Raw genomic sequence first — 17,956 nt, 5'->3', positions numbered from 1 at the left:
GGACTCCCTTCCGAAGCACTACCGAATCCCCGTGGTGACAGCTCAAAAGGACGACACAAGACGACGCAGTTAGCGCTCAACACATTTATTAAAATGATTTGTAAGCTGGTCTGGAACATTACATTCACAGACTCTTCTTTCTCATTCTTTTCTCAAGTGTCCTTTGAAACTTTCACTTAAAACACTTAAAGGTTCCCACATGTTCTGCTTTTCCTTTCTGTCATGTCTGCAATGACTGCAGAACTTTAGATGTTTTACTTCAAGTTCCCACATGCACTGTTTCTTCTTTCTGCCACGTCTGCAATAGCTGCAGAACTTTGGAACTTTGACTTCAATTGCCTCCGTGCACTGTGTCTCCGTTCTGTCACTTCTGCAATGGCTCTGGAACTTTGACTTCAAGTTCCCACATGCACTTCTATTCCTTTCTGTCACATCTGCAATGACTGCAGAACTTTAGATGTTTTACTTCAAGTTCCCACATGCACTGTTTGTCCTTTCTGTCATGTCTGCAATAGCTGCAGAACTTTGACTTCAATTGCCTACGTGCACCGTTTCTCCTTGTAGTCACTTCTGCAATGGCTCTGAACTTTGGAAGTTTGACTTCAACTTCCCATGTGCACTGCTTCTCCTTTCTGCCACATCTGCAATGGCTGCAGAACTTTGGAACTTTGACTTCAAGTTCCCATGTGCACTGCTTCTACTTTTTGTCACGTCTGCAATGACTGCAGAACTTTAGATGTTTTACTTCAAGTTCCTGTGTGCACTGTTTCTCCTTTCTGTCATGTCTGCAATGGCTGCAGAACGTTGGAACCTTGACTTCAAGTGCCTACGTGCACTGTATCTCCGTTCTGTCACTTCTGCAATGGCTCTGGAACTTTAGGTTTTTGATTTCAAGTTCCCACTTCTTCAATGTCTTTAAGTTCAAGCATTAATTGTTTCTCCTTTCAGTCACTTTCCTGCTTGGAGCTGGGAACTTTGCCCTAACTCCAAGCATGCCATGTGTTTTCCCTTCAGTCAACACTGCAGTGTCTCTGAGAACTTTGCCTTTAAGTTCCATCATTGAGCATTTCTTCTCTTAACCACATTCCTACTTAGCTCTGGGATGCAAAGCACGCAGTGCTTCACGTTCTAACTAGGTGCCATGTGTTGTGCCTTGAACGCCTTCATTCCACCACAGAGCCTTCGCCTTCTTTGTCCTTCTTTAAACACCTTTGTGTCTGAGAACCTTTCTTTTACTTTGGTTCTGTTCACTGCTTCTTCCCAGACTCCCAATCAGCTCTCTCGCTCACCCTCCCTCCGGCAGCTCTGCACGGCCCCAGTATGTGCGGCCCATCTCCCAATTCTTGCTCTTGATACATCTATGCGGTATCCCGTTCTTGTGCCTACTGGGACTGCTGCTCATCTTATCCTCACTGCTGCTCATCTTATCCTCACTGCTGCTCATCTTATCCTCACTGCTGCTCATATTATCCTCACTGCTGCTCATCTTATCCCCCACTGCTGCTCATCTTGTCCTCACTGCTGCTCATCTTATCCCCCACTGCTGCTCATCTTATCCTCACTGCTGCTCATCTTGTCCTCACTGCTGCTCATCTTATCCCCCACTGCTGCTCATCGTATCCTTACTGCTGCTCATCTTTTCCTCACTGCTGCTCATCTTTTCCTCACTGCTGCTCATATTATCCTCACTGCTGCTCATCTTATCCTCACTGCTGCTCATATTATCCTTACTGCTGCTCATCTTATCCTCACTGCTGCTCATATTATCCTTACTGCTGCTCATCTTGTCCTCACTGCTGCTCATCTTATCCCCCACTGCTGCACATCGTATCCTCACTGCTGCTCATCTTATCCTCACTGCTGCTCATATTATCCCCCACTGCTGCTCATCTTATCCTCACTGCTGCTCATCGTATCCTCACTGCTGCTCATCTTATCCTCACTGCTGCTCATATTATCCTTACTGCTGCTCATCTTTTCCTCACTGCTGCTCATATTATCCTCACTGCGTGGACTCCCTGCTCACTGTGCTCAGAGAGACAAAGCTTCACCTCACTGATAAGGCTCAACAAAGCTGAAACACGTGTATGGGGTTGCTTTTGGTACTCTTGTTCAGAGAGGAATTGCCATAGCATTTCTGTGCTGGACTGCCTAAGTGGGTGGGGCAAAGACTGATATTCAAATGGTTATTTCCCATCTGTGAAAGGTACAGTGAGCAAACAGCGTGTGCTGCAAACTCCCCAGAACAGGTTATCATGCCACGTTCTTTCTGGAGAGGAGCGCCTGCTGCCTTTTTTGCCATAGCTGCATGGCGCAGCCTCCCCAACACACACTGTCACTACAGCCCCATCAGGACTCCCTCTCTCACTGGTTCTATGTCTTTTCTCTGGTCTACATCACCTGATAATAGCCAGTGAGATACATTGCTGGATGAACTGGTGGGCACTTCAACACACCCCACTTTACGGCTCTTGTGAATTCAACTCTAGGATGTTTTGGTTTCTTTCCCCAAGGACTCGGTTTTGGAAACAGACATGTGTTCCTATTGTGACACACTGGAGCTTAATGACTTTATAGAAGGAATATGGAAAAACGCTTATGGGAACCCTCAATCCGTACCACAAGCGAGTGCTACCATCCGCTGAAAGCACACAAACGTGATGTGAATCTATAGCCTCTCAAGCGTAACCAAGTTATTGGAGGGAAAGCACAGTTCAGGCTGGACTTATACTCTTTATGAAACCTAAATAGGACTATACAATGCTAGGAAAATTGTTGACTACGTTACAACTCTGAACAGAGTTTGAAGAACATCCATGAACATCTATATTTGTTCTCGAGATTGTCTAAAGTTCTAATTCTTACACTTTCTGTCATACATTGTGGGACATCTTTGTGCAATTGGGAAATGGTTGCCACCAGCATGGACCTGAAGTTGGTGAATGTTTGGTCTGGCCTTACTTGTCCAATGTTTAGTATTTTTCATCAGTCAGTCATGAGCTCTATCTCTTTGGTATTTAGTCATGTTGTCCTAATAAAAGAATATACCAATGTCTCCTCTTTCTCATCTATCTGTCCATATACATTCTCTTCAGTAGAGGTGGGTAACATTTTTACAGTCAGAGCAGAATAGATTGAATTTTGCACACATTTTGCTCTGCCTGCAGCGAGGAATTTATAAGAATTCCACTTCAAATTTGACTTTGTGTTGTGGAAGACCAAGTTGTGGAGTAATTGGGTGTTATGCCCTTCATTTGAGCCAATCAGAGTGGTTACATCATTCTGCCCACCTGATAGGATGGACCATCACACATTCAGGCCAATCAGGACACATGGAATGTTCTGGCCTTGATTCGAGGGGCTATCCATGCTACCGCAATGCAGGGAGTTTTGTCCTCTTATATATTTGTCAACATCTGACTTCTATTTCATGGTTGGGGCAGTGAGGTGGGCAGATTTAATGCCCAATTTGCAAGTGTGCTTGAGACACCAGAAATTGATTTTTCTATCCATAGGTTTCTGAATACTCTGTCCCTTTTTCTGGTCTTTTAAGTTGAGTATAGATCTGAAATTCACTGTCAATATACCTCCAATCATTACGCCCACTAGATGCATTTTTGGTTATAGATTTCACTCTTTCTTATTCTAAATTATTTCATGAATCTCTATGAGGTTTCAGTCATATGTCTGTGTCCTTCCATTCAACGTAGTCCCTCTCTGACCATCACCACTTTTGACAGAGCGTTATAATACATTTAGAAAAGCTGAGTACAGGAATCTGTGCTCTTTTGTCACTTGTTTGAAAGACTCCCTCCACCTTTACTCTTAAAGTGTTGCCACCCCTCTACACTAGCTGATCCACTCTCTCCATTAGCAGACCAGATGATGAATTCTCAAGTGCCGGCAAATGATGTACAAGCCGCTGACAGGTGCAAACTCAGGCAGAACACAGTGGGTGGTCACAGATGGGGATCGAAAATACCCTCTGAGACCACTCTTTTGCTATATTGGTACAAAAGTTCTTTTCAATTTGCATGCACTGTCATTTTCATTTTGATACATTGTCCATCGCACACCGTCTCCTACCACCAAATGCATTATGATTTAGCAATACTTTTGCATTCCTACATGAAAACAGCGTGATCACATTTCCCATTGCAAAAAATATAACGGAAACATCAAGTGTCTCCGCTGAACAGTGCGCTGTGTATAGGTGCGCCTTCTGTAACTTGCCTCCACACGGTCTATTGAAAGTGATCTACTGCCCCAATAAATAGACGCAAGTAAAACAACAAGTATTTACCAGGTGGTGATGGTGTTGTCGTATCATTAGGGAGACCTGTAATGAGAAAAGACCCAGTTAAATCAAAAGCAACAGCATTTCCTGAAACACAAGATCACTAAGAGTTGTCGTCGATCACATGGGAGTAAAAGGCGAACGTGGAAAAGAAGAGGTTAGCAAGAGATGGATCAACTTAGTGGGTAGCTGGAGGGAGGAGGTGCACGGGCCTACAACTATTAGACCACTCCACAGCCTTTGATACCAACCGCCGATCAGTACATCATTCAAACTCCGCTGCAATCACAAAGGGTGTGCAGTTATAATGTCGAAAACATAATGTCGACTTACAAAAATGTCAAAAAAATGATGTTGAATTTTTTTTTTCGATTGCTTTATTTTTTTATTTACATGTATTTGTTGGGGTCCGCAAGTAAAAAAAAAAAGGTTAAAACAATTTTTTTTTTTTTAAAAGGGTGGTTCGGGGGGAACCCCCCATTTCGAACAAAAAAGAAAGAAAAAAAGACATTCGATTTTTTTTTTTTTCGACATTATGTTTTAGACTTTCGACATTATGTATTTCGATATTATCACTATAAACCCATCTGGGTGCATTTGCTTCAGATTTCTTTTGATGTTTTTGGCAAGTTTCTTTTGATTTGTTGCTTAAGATGCTAAAAGCACTTTGATTTTTTATTCAAGACATCACTGAACTTCTAAGACACCCGTACTATGAACAAAGTGATTTGAACTCAAATGTATAATACACACAGTTGAACACAAAACAACTACTGTCTCATAACTTATTGTTTGTTCTATAAGAGGCGCCTGCAATTAGAGACATTTCTTCATTGCAATTGTTTCAGATTTAAAGCCTTTGATGTTTTGGGTTCCCCAGGGGTCTGCCTCGTCACCTCTCCTCTTTAGCCTATATGCCCCGCCACTGGTCAGATGGGCCTTCTATTTTCGAAATATCCAGATAGTATCCAGATTTTGGTCAGACCATCAGGGAATTGAGAGCTCACCTGGGACACTCTGAAGGACTGTTTATTCTTGAGAAAAAGGCGGGTGGATCCAAATTCTCTTAAGACCCAAAACAGAGGTGTGGAATGTTAAAGCTGCGGCCGAACCCTGGAGTGGCTTCTTTTGGCATGACAACTTTGCCCCTTCTCCTATGCCGGCCCCTATAGTTAGAAATCTAGGGATTATTGGTGCCCTGATTTTACAATGGCCCAACAAGTAACTGCAGTTTTCAAAAACGGCTTCTTTCACCTAATAAGACTCAAAACACATAACGCCTCCACTGTCCTTCCCTCAGCAAATGACAGAGGCCCACGACCTTTGCTTTAGCACTGCTGGACTTTGCTAACAGGATATATTTGTACATCGGTTAAGCTACTGCTTTGGCTGCATAGAACTCAACATGTCGCTGCATAAGACCAGTTGAGAGGTTGCAGATGTAATCATATCACCTGGTCTGGCCTCTTTGCATTGGCTCCTAGTTAAACAGAGACTCATTTTCTAAGTCCATGCACTTACTTCACACATTGCTGTATCTGAGGAAGAACTGGTTTCTGCAGGAAAATATAGACCAACACTACCCCACTCTGGCTCCTCGCTCTCAATTCTCATGCCATTTGAAGGACCTGGCCACCCTTTTGCTGTTCTAGCCTCAAAACCTGGAAAAGCATTCCCTTTTAACCATACGAAAGGAACCCAATCTCGTGGCGTTTCAAAAAAACAAACAACCCCCACCTCTTTAAAACCGAGGGTGTTAGACTACTATGGTATGTATGCATAACTTTTTCTATAGCGCCAAGGTGCCCTACTGGTGAACGTTTGCTGTATATAATCCCCACATATAAGCATGCACCATCTGATTTCATACCCACCCTTATTCTCTAACAATTATTATATGTTTATTAAAGAAGCATGTTATTTCCAAGATATTTCAGAGGCAGGAAAAAATGCAGCAGTATTGTCCGAAGACACTTGCCACCAAAGAGCAAGCAACTGGAGGATTACAAAGGTCTTAACAAGAATGGCAAATGCTTAGGGAGACGACTCATCCTGAAGGATGTAGCCAAGGCTGGTGTCATTGTGGATCCACTCTGGGCCAATAAATAAACAAATATGTGATTTATAGATACTCTATGGGAAGCTCTTAAGGTCGTCATCAAGGGCGCTGCCATAGCAGAATCAAATAGTGTCCAAATCAGGGTGGGAAGAGAGTTAACTGAAATGGAGGGCCAACTACGGCAGGTGGAGCAGCCCCGTGAAAGTCAGAAGGGTGAGGAGGTGGATACAGTGAGGCTTAGAAATAAGTGTTTGGAGTGTTGGGAAAGATTGGGGAAACATAATTACGCAGAGTATATTGAGAGATAACATAAGGAAGGGGATAAGCCAGGCAGGTTGCTGGCCTGGTTGTACAAAAGAGAGGAGGCGAGGAGCCCTATTCATGTGATATAAACACAGAATGAGACTTTATGCCAGACGCAGGTCGGAACCAACGCAGCATTTGAAGAATTTCACCTTACCCTCTATCACGAGGGGCCACAGGTATCACAGGCACACATAAAGGAGGTGCTAGATGGGATAGACCTGCCTCGCTTAACTCAAGAGGAGATCCAGAGTTTGGAAGAGCCCATAACATTAGAAGAAATAAGATGCGCGATTAGGGCATTGCCTACAGGCAAGACCCCATGCTCGGATGGCCTGCCTGGGGAGTTCTATAAAGAGTAAATAGACAAGCTTTCCCCTAGCTCATGCGCGCCTTTCAAGACTCCTTTTAAGAGGGGGTCCTACCCCTCAGCCTGAGGGAATTGATTCTAACCCCTCTCCTCAAACCACAAAAATCACCCGTGAGATGCGACTCGTACAGACCCTTGTCCATGCTCAATCAGGATAGCAAGGTCCTGATGGCTATCTTAGCGAATCGCCTGAAGCGAGTGATCCACACAATTAGCCATCCAGATCAGACTGGCTATGTGCCAGGTAGGAGCATGTCCTGGAATCTGCGTAGGTTACACCATGTCATTGATCATATGGCTTCCTGCGTAACCCTGTGCACTATAGCAACGCTAGACGCGATCAAGGTGTTTGACTTGGTGAGCTGGGAGTGGCTCTATGCGGTAATGAGCAGGTTGGGCTTTGGGCAGACGTGCTTGAGATGGGTGCGACTGATTTACATCTACCCAGTCGGTAGAGTGAAAACTGGCAGAGACTTTTCGGATCCTTGGGAGCTTGAAAAAGGTACCAGACAGGGGTGCCCACTGCTGTACATCCTGGCCATGGAACCGATAACTCAATTCTTGAGATCTGAGTATCTTGAGGCGGGCATTGTTATAGATGGCGTTAGCCACCTAATATCACTGTACGCTGATGACATCTTACTGTGCATCCAGAACCCAGAGGACAATCTGGAACTGATTATTGAAAGCTCTGTCACTGTTTGAGGAGCTGTCTGGGATAAAGATCAGTATAGACAAGTCCTCCCTGTTCCCACTGGCTGGTTTGGCAGGAAGGAGCGAGCACACACTCACGGTTTTGCGCTGCAATGGACGGTGGATAAGTTTAGATACCTGGGAGTTAACATATACCATGACCCTGAGAGAGAACATGAAAACAACACTGGGCGTACCCTGGAGGGAATTAAAAATTCCATGAGGTTTTGGAAGAGGTTGCACTTGTCGGTAATAGGCAGAGTGGCTTTGTTGAAAATGGTGGTCTTGCCTCGGCTGTTACACTTTTTTGTAAATGTTCCTCATACAAACCTAAGTCCTTCTTTAGGATACTAGACACATTATGTGTGGGTTTCCTGTGGCAGGAGGCTAGGTCCAGGATAGCATTGTGCTACCTGCATAGACCTCATGACGAAGGTGGAATCAGGGTTCCACATTTTGAGTTGTATTATCTAGCTGTGTCTTTGGGGGTGCGAGTGTCTTATTGGCCACTCAAACAGATAGGGCTAGCAGACCGATCTCTGCTCATATCCCTCTGGTGTCGGTGGTATCAACTTCTACACAAGCGCAGCTGGGGACACAAGCCATTTGGGAACCCGGTGGGATCGTCACAATTGAGGACTTAATACGGGACACTACTTTCATACCATTTGGCGAATTAGTTGATATCACTGGGGTACCCGGGGGCCAATACCTACTATACTGTACAATTAAGAAGGAGCTAATAGGATGCTGGCCCACATGGAACGAGTCTATGCAAAAGCATGCGATAGTGGATACCTTGTAAGACATTTCGGAGGGTGGACACACAATATCTAGGATATATGAGTTACTGCTTACGGGTGGCCCCCCCACCCCATTAGTAGCTAGACGCAAATGGGAGGAGGACTTGCGAGCCCCCTTCTCTGATGCACAATGGAAGGATGTCTTGGGATATCACAAGAGAGTGTCCGGAATGCTAGATTGCAATTGATTCAGCTGTTTGTCACACATAGAGCCTATTTGACTCCCTTGAAGATCTCTCATTTTCCGGGAGCAGGCACCACACTCTGCCCGCTGTGTAATTCCGGGGAGGCGGTTATGCTACATATGTTTTGGGAGTGCCCCACGGTGCATAGGTATTGGGGTGAAGTGGCAGCCAGAATGTACAAGGGAGGGCTGACGCTATATGTTCTCTCCCCGGGGTTGTGTTTGTTGGGTCGTTTCCCACGCCCAAAGGGAGCGAGGCACGTTCATAAAATGAAGGATTTGGCATATATACTGGTCAAACGGCGAATAGCAATGGCATGGAAAATGCCAAGGGGACCCAATATAGAAGATTGGTGGTGGGGCCTGAGGAAATGGGTGCAGGCTGAGACGGAGGGATGGAGGGGTGCCGAGCACTAAGATTGTTCGACAGCAGCCGAAGGGGTGTCAGCATGGATCGCCGTGGTGCAAGACCACCTAGGAGGCCAATACCCCATAGTTGCGAATGGTGCTGCTGACAGCCTTTGATAGGAAAGTGGGCAGTGACTGTTGGTTTCAGCGATGTAGGCGAATATAAGTCATGGGTTAGTGCTAAAGGTAAACCGGGGGGGTGGGGAGGAATCATTTTAGTTTGTGTTAAGTGTTTGTATGCTGTGTGCTAAAAAAGGAAAACAATAACTTTTTTTTAAAAAAGTTTGTCTATTTAGGCTTTCTTATAACTTGTAAACCGAGGAAGTCCCACATTGTGACAAATCAACTTCCGGGGCACCAGTGGTCTAGGGATGACTATCGGTTTCTAAACCATCAATCAGCACCACACCTCTAGTACACCAGAAGGGATCCGAACAGATTAGAAAAACAAGTAAATTATAAATCTCCTTGCCCAATTTTTGGTAATGTGGACGGAACAGCAGGCTTATCTATGCAAGGTTGTAGATCGTTGGTTAGTTGCAACACAGCGAAAATGCAATTATTATCCAATGATAAAAGGGACTGTCCAGTCAAGGTTGTATAACAATATCTACTTTATTATTATTACCACAGACAGTTCAGCGCACTACAAAATACAACCCACCCTGTAAAGGAAAACAGAGGACAGACAGTTTCACGAAGGAAAGGGATGCACTCTGGATACTGACAGGAGAGTAGTCGGTAAAGCAATCAGTCTTAACTGTTCAAAGTTATTTGGTTTCAGCACCAAGGGAGCAAGGGGTCGTAAATGTCACCAGGGGCCTTCAGAGTAGGACCAGGGGTCCAGAACCACAATGTACCTGGTGCTTGAGATGATCTTGATGCTCGACAGTGTCGAGTCGGTTCCAGGATGCTTTGCAGCCCCTGTGACAGAGTTCAAGACAGGAGACAGCTGCGGGTATCAGACAGCAGGAAGTTCGGCAAGCAAGGCTGGACGGATGGCTACAAGCTTGCTTGCACGGCGTCTCGGGGTCATGAATCATCTCTGTGCCGGTTTGCAGATCTAGAATAATGCTCGAGGCGTCTCAGATGGCTTTAGTGACTGCAGCGTGACAACAGTCAGTGGTGCAGCCGGTCGCGGTTCGAGGACTCGTCTGCCTCTAAAATATCCTTAAAAGATGGACACTGGTTGACGTTTGTTGTGGCCCTCCTCCTAGCTTCTTCGCAGGGCTCCTGCCGTCCATTAAGGCGGATGGCCCAAAGCTAAGGAGAGTGTTTGCAGGCAATGGCCTTGTCCTTTGTTCATAGACTCTCTGGCACTTCCCACCTAGGATGCTTACTGGCAGAACCTAGCAGGGCACGCTTTGTGCTGGCTGGGTACCGGTTCTGGTGCAGCTGGATGGGTTCTCTGAGTCTGGTATCTCCCTATGTTCCCTGCAAGACGTTTAGCAGAGGGATCTTGCTTCCCTCTTGGAAATCCTGGCCTTCCTTCACTGGCGGTAGTTGAAAGACAGACTGTACCTTTAGCCAGGGTCCAAATGAGTCCTTCTTCTTACTCCTTTCAAAGTCATCGGATGATCTCCTAAGTGAGGGGCCCATCGTTCTTTAAAGCCAAATGGGCCGCTGTGAATGGTGCAGGCTAAGCCAACCTTAATGAACCAATCCTGGATGCCGACCAACAATCTTGTTATGCGTGAGGTCGCGGCCAGAGTGCTTTGCAACAGAAAAGGTAAGGGGTGACAATATGTACTCTTAAGTCCCACCCATCTTCCTGTCTGCTCTAGATCAAAGTGTCTCTCTGGTTAACTGAGTCCTCTGTGACTCTTGATAAAAGCGCAGGTCTGCCTTGAAGTTTGTGATGAGAGCAGACTTCCTGTCTCCCTTAAATCACATGCTTCTTCCCTCTGAAAGGGGTCCTCTCTGCAGGGGTTGCCTACGGTAAATAGTGGACCCAGACATGCCAATTACTGTCCTTCATACAGAGGGGTGGGAACTAGCTTCAAGTTGACACATTGCATATCAAGGAGGTGTTAGCCCTGCCTTCCTTTTGTCCACTCTGTGAACAAGCCTGTCACAGGCCTGTTCCAATTAACCCTTATTAGTATGCACTGCACAAGCAGATTAGACAATAGGGAGGTAGATCAATGGAGAACTTTGATATTTTAATTAGGCTGGCCATGGCCAGAGGAAGGTGTTGCCTTCCCCCTCTGAGATGCTTTTGATGTACCCATGGCTGTCACATTCCAGATGAACATGACATGGAGGATGGCGTCTGTAGGCTGTGTCCTCCCGGGGTACACGTGACTATGCGTTTGTTATGCAGTGAGCAGAGAAAATGTGTGCGGATTGGCCCGGCACATTTTCGAAGGCTGATCTCTTATCATTCATTTTCATTTATAAAATAAAAACAGGCGAGCGCACACTCCCCGTGCCGATGGTGGAATTCCTCACGCATGTCCCCTCTTATTTAAAGCACCATGCAGATACCCTTGTGACACAGATGAAATATATCAGAAGCACATTTTCACTCATAGCTAGTTAAGTTTAATCAGGGAAAAGTAATTCAAATAATCCTTTACGGTATCGAAATGCTTCAGACCTGGTTGTTGGAATTGTTGTACAAATTGGAAAGTATAATTCGGCAGAGGGCTCTGGGTATTCCCAATGCGGTTCCCACTGTTGCGATACGATACAAACTTGGATTGAATTGAATGAGAGCTAGGGCACAGTGGACATTTTTACAATGATATGCCAAGTTTATAAACTCACTCCGGAATTACCTGCATGAAGATCTAGGTGTGTTAGTACATACGAGATTGGAGAGGGTCATCAATTTATTTTGTGATTTCTGTAACACAATATTAGCAGAAAACAGTATGACTGATGGATTTGAGGGGCTACTCAGGGAAGGTCATTAAATCACTGTAGACATGAACATAGGAGTGTAGGCTAAAGGGCACTGTACTTGAAGATGTTTCCTTGCCCCCAATCCTAGATGGAATTCATGCGTTCTAGAAGGAACTTGTGGCGCACCAGAGATATCCTGTCTAGATGCATGGAGGTGACCACATTAAGATGAGCGTGGACGTCAAATGTAGTTTTTGTAATGACCCCACGCAACCTGAAACAATGAAGCATATGCTTATTTACTGCCCGAAACTGTTGTCAAAACCCATTTTGCACTTTAGTTTCATGGTTACAACCTGGGGTTCGTGGAAACTGAAAAACTGTGGGTAAGGTGTTTGAATGGCTGACCGGCTTCAATAGCGCTGGCTGTTATTAGATTTATTAGGGATTCCAATTTATCTGAGAACAATCTTAATATCTGAACATTTGAAAGGGATAAGGTATATTTGATTAATGTCACGATGCGACTCCCTAAAGTGCCGACGGGGCTGCGCACAGGAGGTCCGGTTGCGCGGCGGCGCGGGTTACATTTGTCATCTGTACCTGTGCCTGCACGCAGACCGCACTTACCTTCTGCTGCCAGTCCTGCCCGGTGACCTGCAGCCTCCTGCTTGTCGTGGCGCTTTTGGCCTTGATGGCTTTGGAGGCGACCATGGCGGCTTCGATCCCGATGAGGTCCTGGGCGACCGAATGAATCATGCTCCTTATATTCAATGATTTCCTGATCACATGACCATTGTTTCCTGGTCACGTGATCACCCCCCAATACAGCCTTATCCTTGGTATTCCATGGTTGCCTACCCATCATCCTGTTATCGATTGGGCCCACGGGTCTGTTGCTTTTGAGTCGTTGTTTTGCCAGGAACATTGTCTCTTGGCTCCAGAGGCATTGACTACACCCGCCCCAGCCCTGGGGGCTCTAGCCTGATTGTCGATACACGAGCCACAAGAAATGGAGACCGACACTCCCGAACATGTGGTGGGTCTGGTCATTACCAATATACCACCAAAGTACCACAATATGAAGGAAGTGTTTGACAAGGGCTCCGCAAAACACCCCCCCCACATCGCCAATATGATTGCCCCATTGATTTAGTCCCGGGGGCTGCAATACCATGAGGCGTATATACTCCCTTTCCCCGTCAGAGGAGGCGATCCTGAAGGAGTATCTCCAACACTCTCTCCAGTTGGGACACATATGTTCTGGAAGCCGATGCGTCATCTTATGCTTTAGGGGCCGCGTTGTCTCAAGCCTGTCCGTCCACTGGTTTATTACATCCGGTGGCCTTCCATTCACGAAAATTCACTTCGCCGGAAAACCGTTACACTGTAACCGAAAAAGAACTCCTGGCGGTGAAAGATGCCTTTTAGGTCTGGAGGCATCACTTACTCAGGGCCAAGCATCAGGTTGTTGTATATACAGATCACCACAACCTCCAGGACCTGGCTACCTTCAAGTGCAGCAACAGCAGACAAGTCCACTGGCACCTGTTCTTTTCGGCTTATGACTTTGTCATTAAACATCGCCGGGCAGTGCACATGGCAAAGCAGATGCTCTTTCCTGTATCCCAGGGGTGTGTCCCTTTCGGTTTTTCCTGAAACACTGCTAGAGAGTAAACATGTAATATGCTTATGTACAACTTCCACAGATTTATTGTCCCTGATATGGCAGTGGGCTGCCACGCACCCTGACCAACTATGGGACTGGGAGATCATCATGCATGACGGTCTACCATTCATTCAGGATAAGATCTACCTGCCCACACCTGACACACGGGCGTTGGCTCTTGAATGGTCCCATGATGCAATCATCAATGGGCATCCCAGCCAAACCCGAACAGTGGCTCTCCTTTGCTGTTGGTGCTGGTGGCCCACCATGCATAGAGACACGGTGTCTTACGTGGCTTCTTGTTCCGTGTGTGCACAATGTAAGAACAGAAAGAGCCGACCTCAGGGATTGTTGCAGCCTTTACCGCTCCCACCAAAACCATGCCACACTATCACTATGGATTTTGTCACTGATCTGCCCAGGGTGAAGGGGTTTGACAGTATATGGGTGGTGGTTGATTCTTTTACTAAGTTGGCACGATTTGTTCCGTGCTCCGGTATTCCTACAGCCCCTGTCTTGGCTGACTTGTTTTTTCGTCATGTTTTTTGTCTTTTTGGTCTGCCTTCCATTGTGGTGTTCGATCGGAATTCACAGTTCACCTCCTGTTTTAGGTGATCCCTTACAAAACTACTTGGCATAGATTCCCGTTACTCCTCATCATATCATCCTGAGACAGATGGGCAGACCGAACGAGTCAATCAAACCATGGAACAATACCTACGTTGTCTTTCGTTACAGTACCAGCACTCTTCGTACCAGGTCTTACACGTAGCTGAATTCACCTACAACAACGCACCACATTCATCCACAGGTCATTCCCCCTTCTACTCGTTATATGGTCAACACTCCTGCATCCTGCCCTTCCCGGACCTTACCCCCGCACAATCACCCGCAGTCTCCACATGTATGAGAAACCTGAAACGTGTTCATAATCAAACCCTAGTACACTTAAGGGAAGCACAAGAGTCTATACGACAGGCAGCCAATAGAAACATACAGTAGCTCCTATTTACACTGTAGGGGTTAGAGTTTGACTCTCCACATGACACCTACCTATACCAGGTTGCCGGAAACTGCTGCCTCGCTATGTTGGTCTTATCGGGTGACGAAAGTCATCAATCCTGTGACTTACCGAGTTTCCCTCCCTAGTACCTGTGTTCCATACCTCCCTCCTCAAGCCCTGTCCTGCTTCCATGAGGATGATACTGCCTCCATCTCCTGTGCTGAAGGGTTCCTTTATAGAATATGAGGTCAGTGGTATCCTGGGGTCGCAAGTCTGTAGGGGAAGCCTTTACTACTTGGTTGATTGGTTGGGTTACGGTCCAGAAGAGCGTTCCTGGGAACTTGCTAGTGAGGTCCATGCCCGACTCCTTGTCTATCGCTTTCACAGGGATCATCCCTTGGGAGGGGACTCTGTCACGATGCGGCTCCCTAAAGTGCCAACCAGGCTGCGCACAGGAGGTCCGGTTCTGCAGCAGAGCAGATTGCATTTGTCATCTGTACCCACGCCTGCACGCAGACCTCACTTAACTTCTGCTGCCAGTCATGCCCGGCGACCTGCAGCCTCCTGCTTTTTGTGGCGCTTTTGGCCTCGATGGATTTGGAGGCAAAAATGGCAGTTTCGATCCCGATGAGGTTCTTCCCATTTCCCAGCCGCTCATGTGACCCCTCACGCGTTACCAGTTACTCACGCAGCAGTCATCCACATCGGTCACGTGACACTGAGCCATAAGAAAGGGCGATCATGTGACCAGGAAACAATGGTCACGTGATCAGGAAATCATTGAATATAAGGAGCATGATTCATTCAGTCAGTGCTTCTCAGCTGTTCAGACGGAGATTGGCGACTTCTGTGTTCTAAACCACGTTATCTTTTGATCACTGGACTTGGACCTCGTTTTTGGCTCTGGACTATTCTTTGGATTTGCCCTCATCGGATCTGGTACCTGATTGGACTGCCTACCTGAACTGCTGTGATATTGGAAGTTGCTCACTGGATTGTTTTTGTTCTCTGTCCTTCTGCCTTGGCATTTTTTGGACACAAGTATCAAGCACCTTGTCAAATCTTGTTCAAGTACTAGCTGTATCTGCAACATCATGGTGGTATTTCACATCTTTTCCACATCTTCACCATCCTCAGGGGGAACAGTTGGTTTAGAATGGTAACCGGTCACCCCCACGGGTAGGGGCCTTTTTGTCTTTCCATAATATACAGCCTTGTCCTCACACCTTGAATATGTTTCCTTGCAGCCATCCGGGACCCGGTGTTTCCTATTCTTACCACCTGTGGCCCCAATAACCGGTCAGCGAGTGACTATATTCTTCTCTGACTGGTACTTGGGGACGGAGGTATTCTAATCCAAGTGGACCTCAGATCTTGACAATTAATACGTTTTAACTTGTTATCTTTGTGCTAATTATCAGCTCTACATGGATTTGATTAGAACTTAGGTAAGGTTATTTAAAGCTCTTTGGCATATTATTGTGTTGTATGATGTGGTATTATCATGTTTTTCTTTTTTGGATCCTTTTAAAATCAATGTTATATGTATTATGAATGTTGTAGGAATTGTTAAGGTTGCAAATACTTTTTTTTAACCAATATACAATAAAAAAGATGTTTTTAAACTTTATTTTCAGGGCCTCTTTTGGTTCCCAGTCCACACCTGGGGAAGGCCTTTCTGAAAAGTTCTGCCTAGAGCGTTTTTCTGAAGCTGGGGTGACTTTTCATTCCACAGCGGTAATTGTTAATATCACTGTACAAGAAGAACCAGGGCTCCAGGAAAGTAGAGTTCCTTACTATGTCACTCCCCACAATCAGGCCAATACCCCTTAACTAGCGAGTCGGCTAAATTCTGTGGAACTTTCACAGAAATGTGTGCCAATTTGGCTTAACCCAACAATGTGTGTTCCCCATGTGAGCAGTTGTAACATTTGGCATACTTTGAAAATGTGTGCAATTTTAGCTGCAAGAAACATAATTTTGGGCTGCACACCGGCGGAATTTGTCACATGGTATGCCGAATGCCAAAATACAGGACAAAATTTGATGACAAAATTGTGCCCACTTTACTCCCTGTTGTAAATGACGTGAGGTGGTGGTGGGTACAGACCAGCTGGAGACACTAAAGTAGCCAGGTACGCTTTACGAGCATATTTCCAGGATCCAATTACTCTTAGGGGTATAATACAGAGGACAGGACAGAGGGATTGGGAGTGCACCCATCGGCCATCCACAAGCATCCCAGCTCAGGCCCCAACTGTCATTCGTGCAACTCTCACACCCAGTCACCTAGCAACATTCCCCTGAGCTGTCATTCACACCTCACGCAACATCCCAACACTCATGCAGGAGGCCAGTGGGAGGACAGGATAGACACACATCACAACACTCCCAACAAAAGAAAATAGGATGTCCGGGTAAGTATGTGTCTGACCCTCTAAGCAACCTGGTCTGCATGACCAAGTCATGACCAAGCCCCTCTATAAGGAGGACCTTCTCTATAGCCCTACTTGATGCAAAGACGGCATGTATGATACAAATGCTACTTCTCATTTCCTGGAATCCTTAGCTACAAACGTTTTTTGGATTACATGATAAATGGCTATACAATTTTTTTACTTACCTAAAAATGCACGAATAGGGAATGAGAATTACTTTCTTCCTTTCAACGTCCCAACATCGAGAGCAAAATACTATTACCTTAAATTCTTATCTGGAGTCCATGGAAAACATGTACATCACACAGAATATAGAATGTTTTAGAGTAATTTAAAATAGACAAGACTAGGGTATGAAGCTGTTGTCGCTAGTCCCAATCACCAGGTACTGATGCGTTCACCAAATACTGCAAGACATAGAGAATCTCATACTGGGTGACGGAAGTTGTGCCTCATTGCGGCGTCATACTCACCTTGTGAGCAAATAACACTGGCATCCTCATGGTGACCGCAGCTATGAACACCCATCCCTCTGTTCGGACACTGCCACAGCGCGCTCTCGTACCCTCTGCAGTGCACACCATCCAGGAGGATGGGCCCGTTGCCTTGTCCGTAGTAAGCACTTCCAGGTGCAGAAATAACTGAGCCACAGCCCAGCTCTCGGCACACCACGTCTGCATCAGCGAAGTCCCAGTGGTCGTCACACACCGTCCCCCATGCATAGTTGTAATAGACCTCAACGCGACCTGCACATCCATTCCAGCCGTTTACAAGACGTACTGGGAAATATACTGTAAGAAATTGAGAGAAAAAAAGGATCTTTCAGCTCTTTATCCTCAGACTGACCTCCACTAAAGGTAACAGCTTTCATTGGAACCACTC

The 17,956-nt window shown here is 45.9% G+C and overlaps 1 protein-coding gene across 1 annotated transcript in view; it reads right to left on the bottom strand.

Moving 5' to 3' along the window:
- LOC138473462 (deleted in malignant brain tumors 1 protein-like) overlaps positions 1–17,956 on the bottom strand; it is a 104,792-nt gene that overhangs the window by 65,217 nt on the left and 21,619 nt on the right. Inside the window, exons 5-6 of the mRNA XM_069612110.1 lie at positions 17,548–17,865; positions 4,304–4,339 (exon numbers count right to left, since the gene is read on the bottom strand). Of these exons, the coding sequence (XP_069468211.1) occupies positions 4,304–4,339; positions 17,548–17,865 (354 nt within the window). The remainder of the gene's footprint in view (positions 1–4,303; positions 4,340–17,547; positions 17,866–17,956) is intronic.

Source organism: Ambystoma mexicanum, chromosome 8 (assembly GCF_040938575.1).
Source record: "Ambystoma mexicanum isolate Mex_15411 chromosome 8, UKY_AmexF1_1, whole genome shotgun sequence".
Lineage (NCBI taxonomy): Eukaryota > Metazoa > Chordata > Amphibia > Caudata > Ambystomatidae > Ambystoma > Ambystoma mexicanum.
This window is presented reverse-complemented; position numbering and strand designations above follow the sequence as displayed.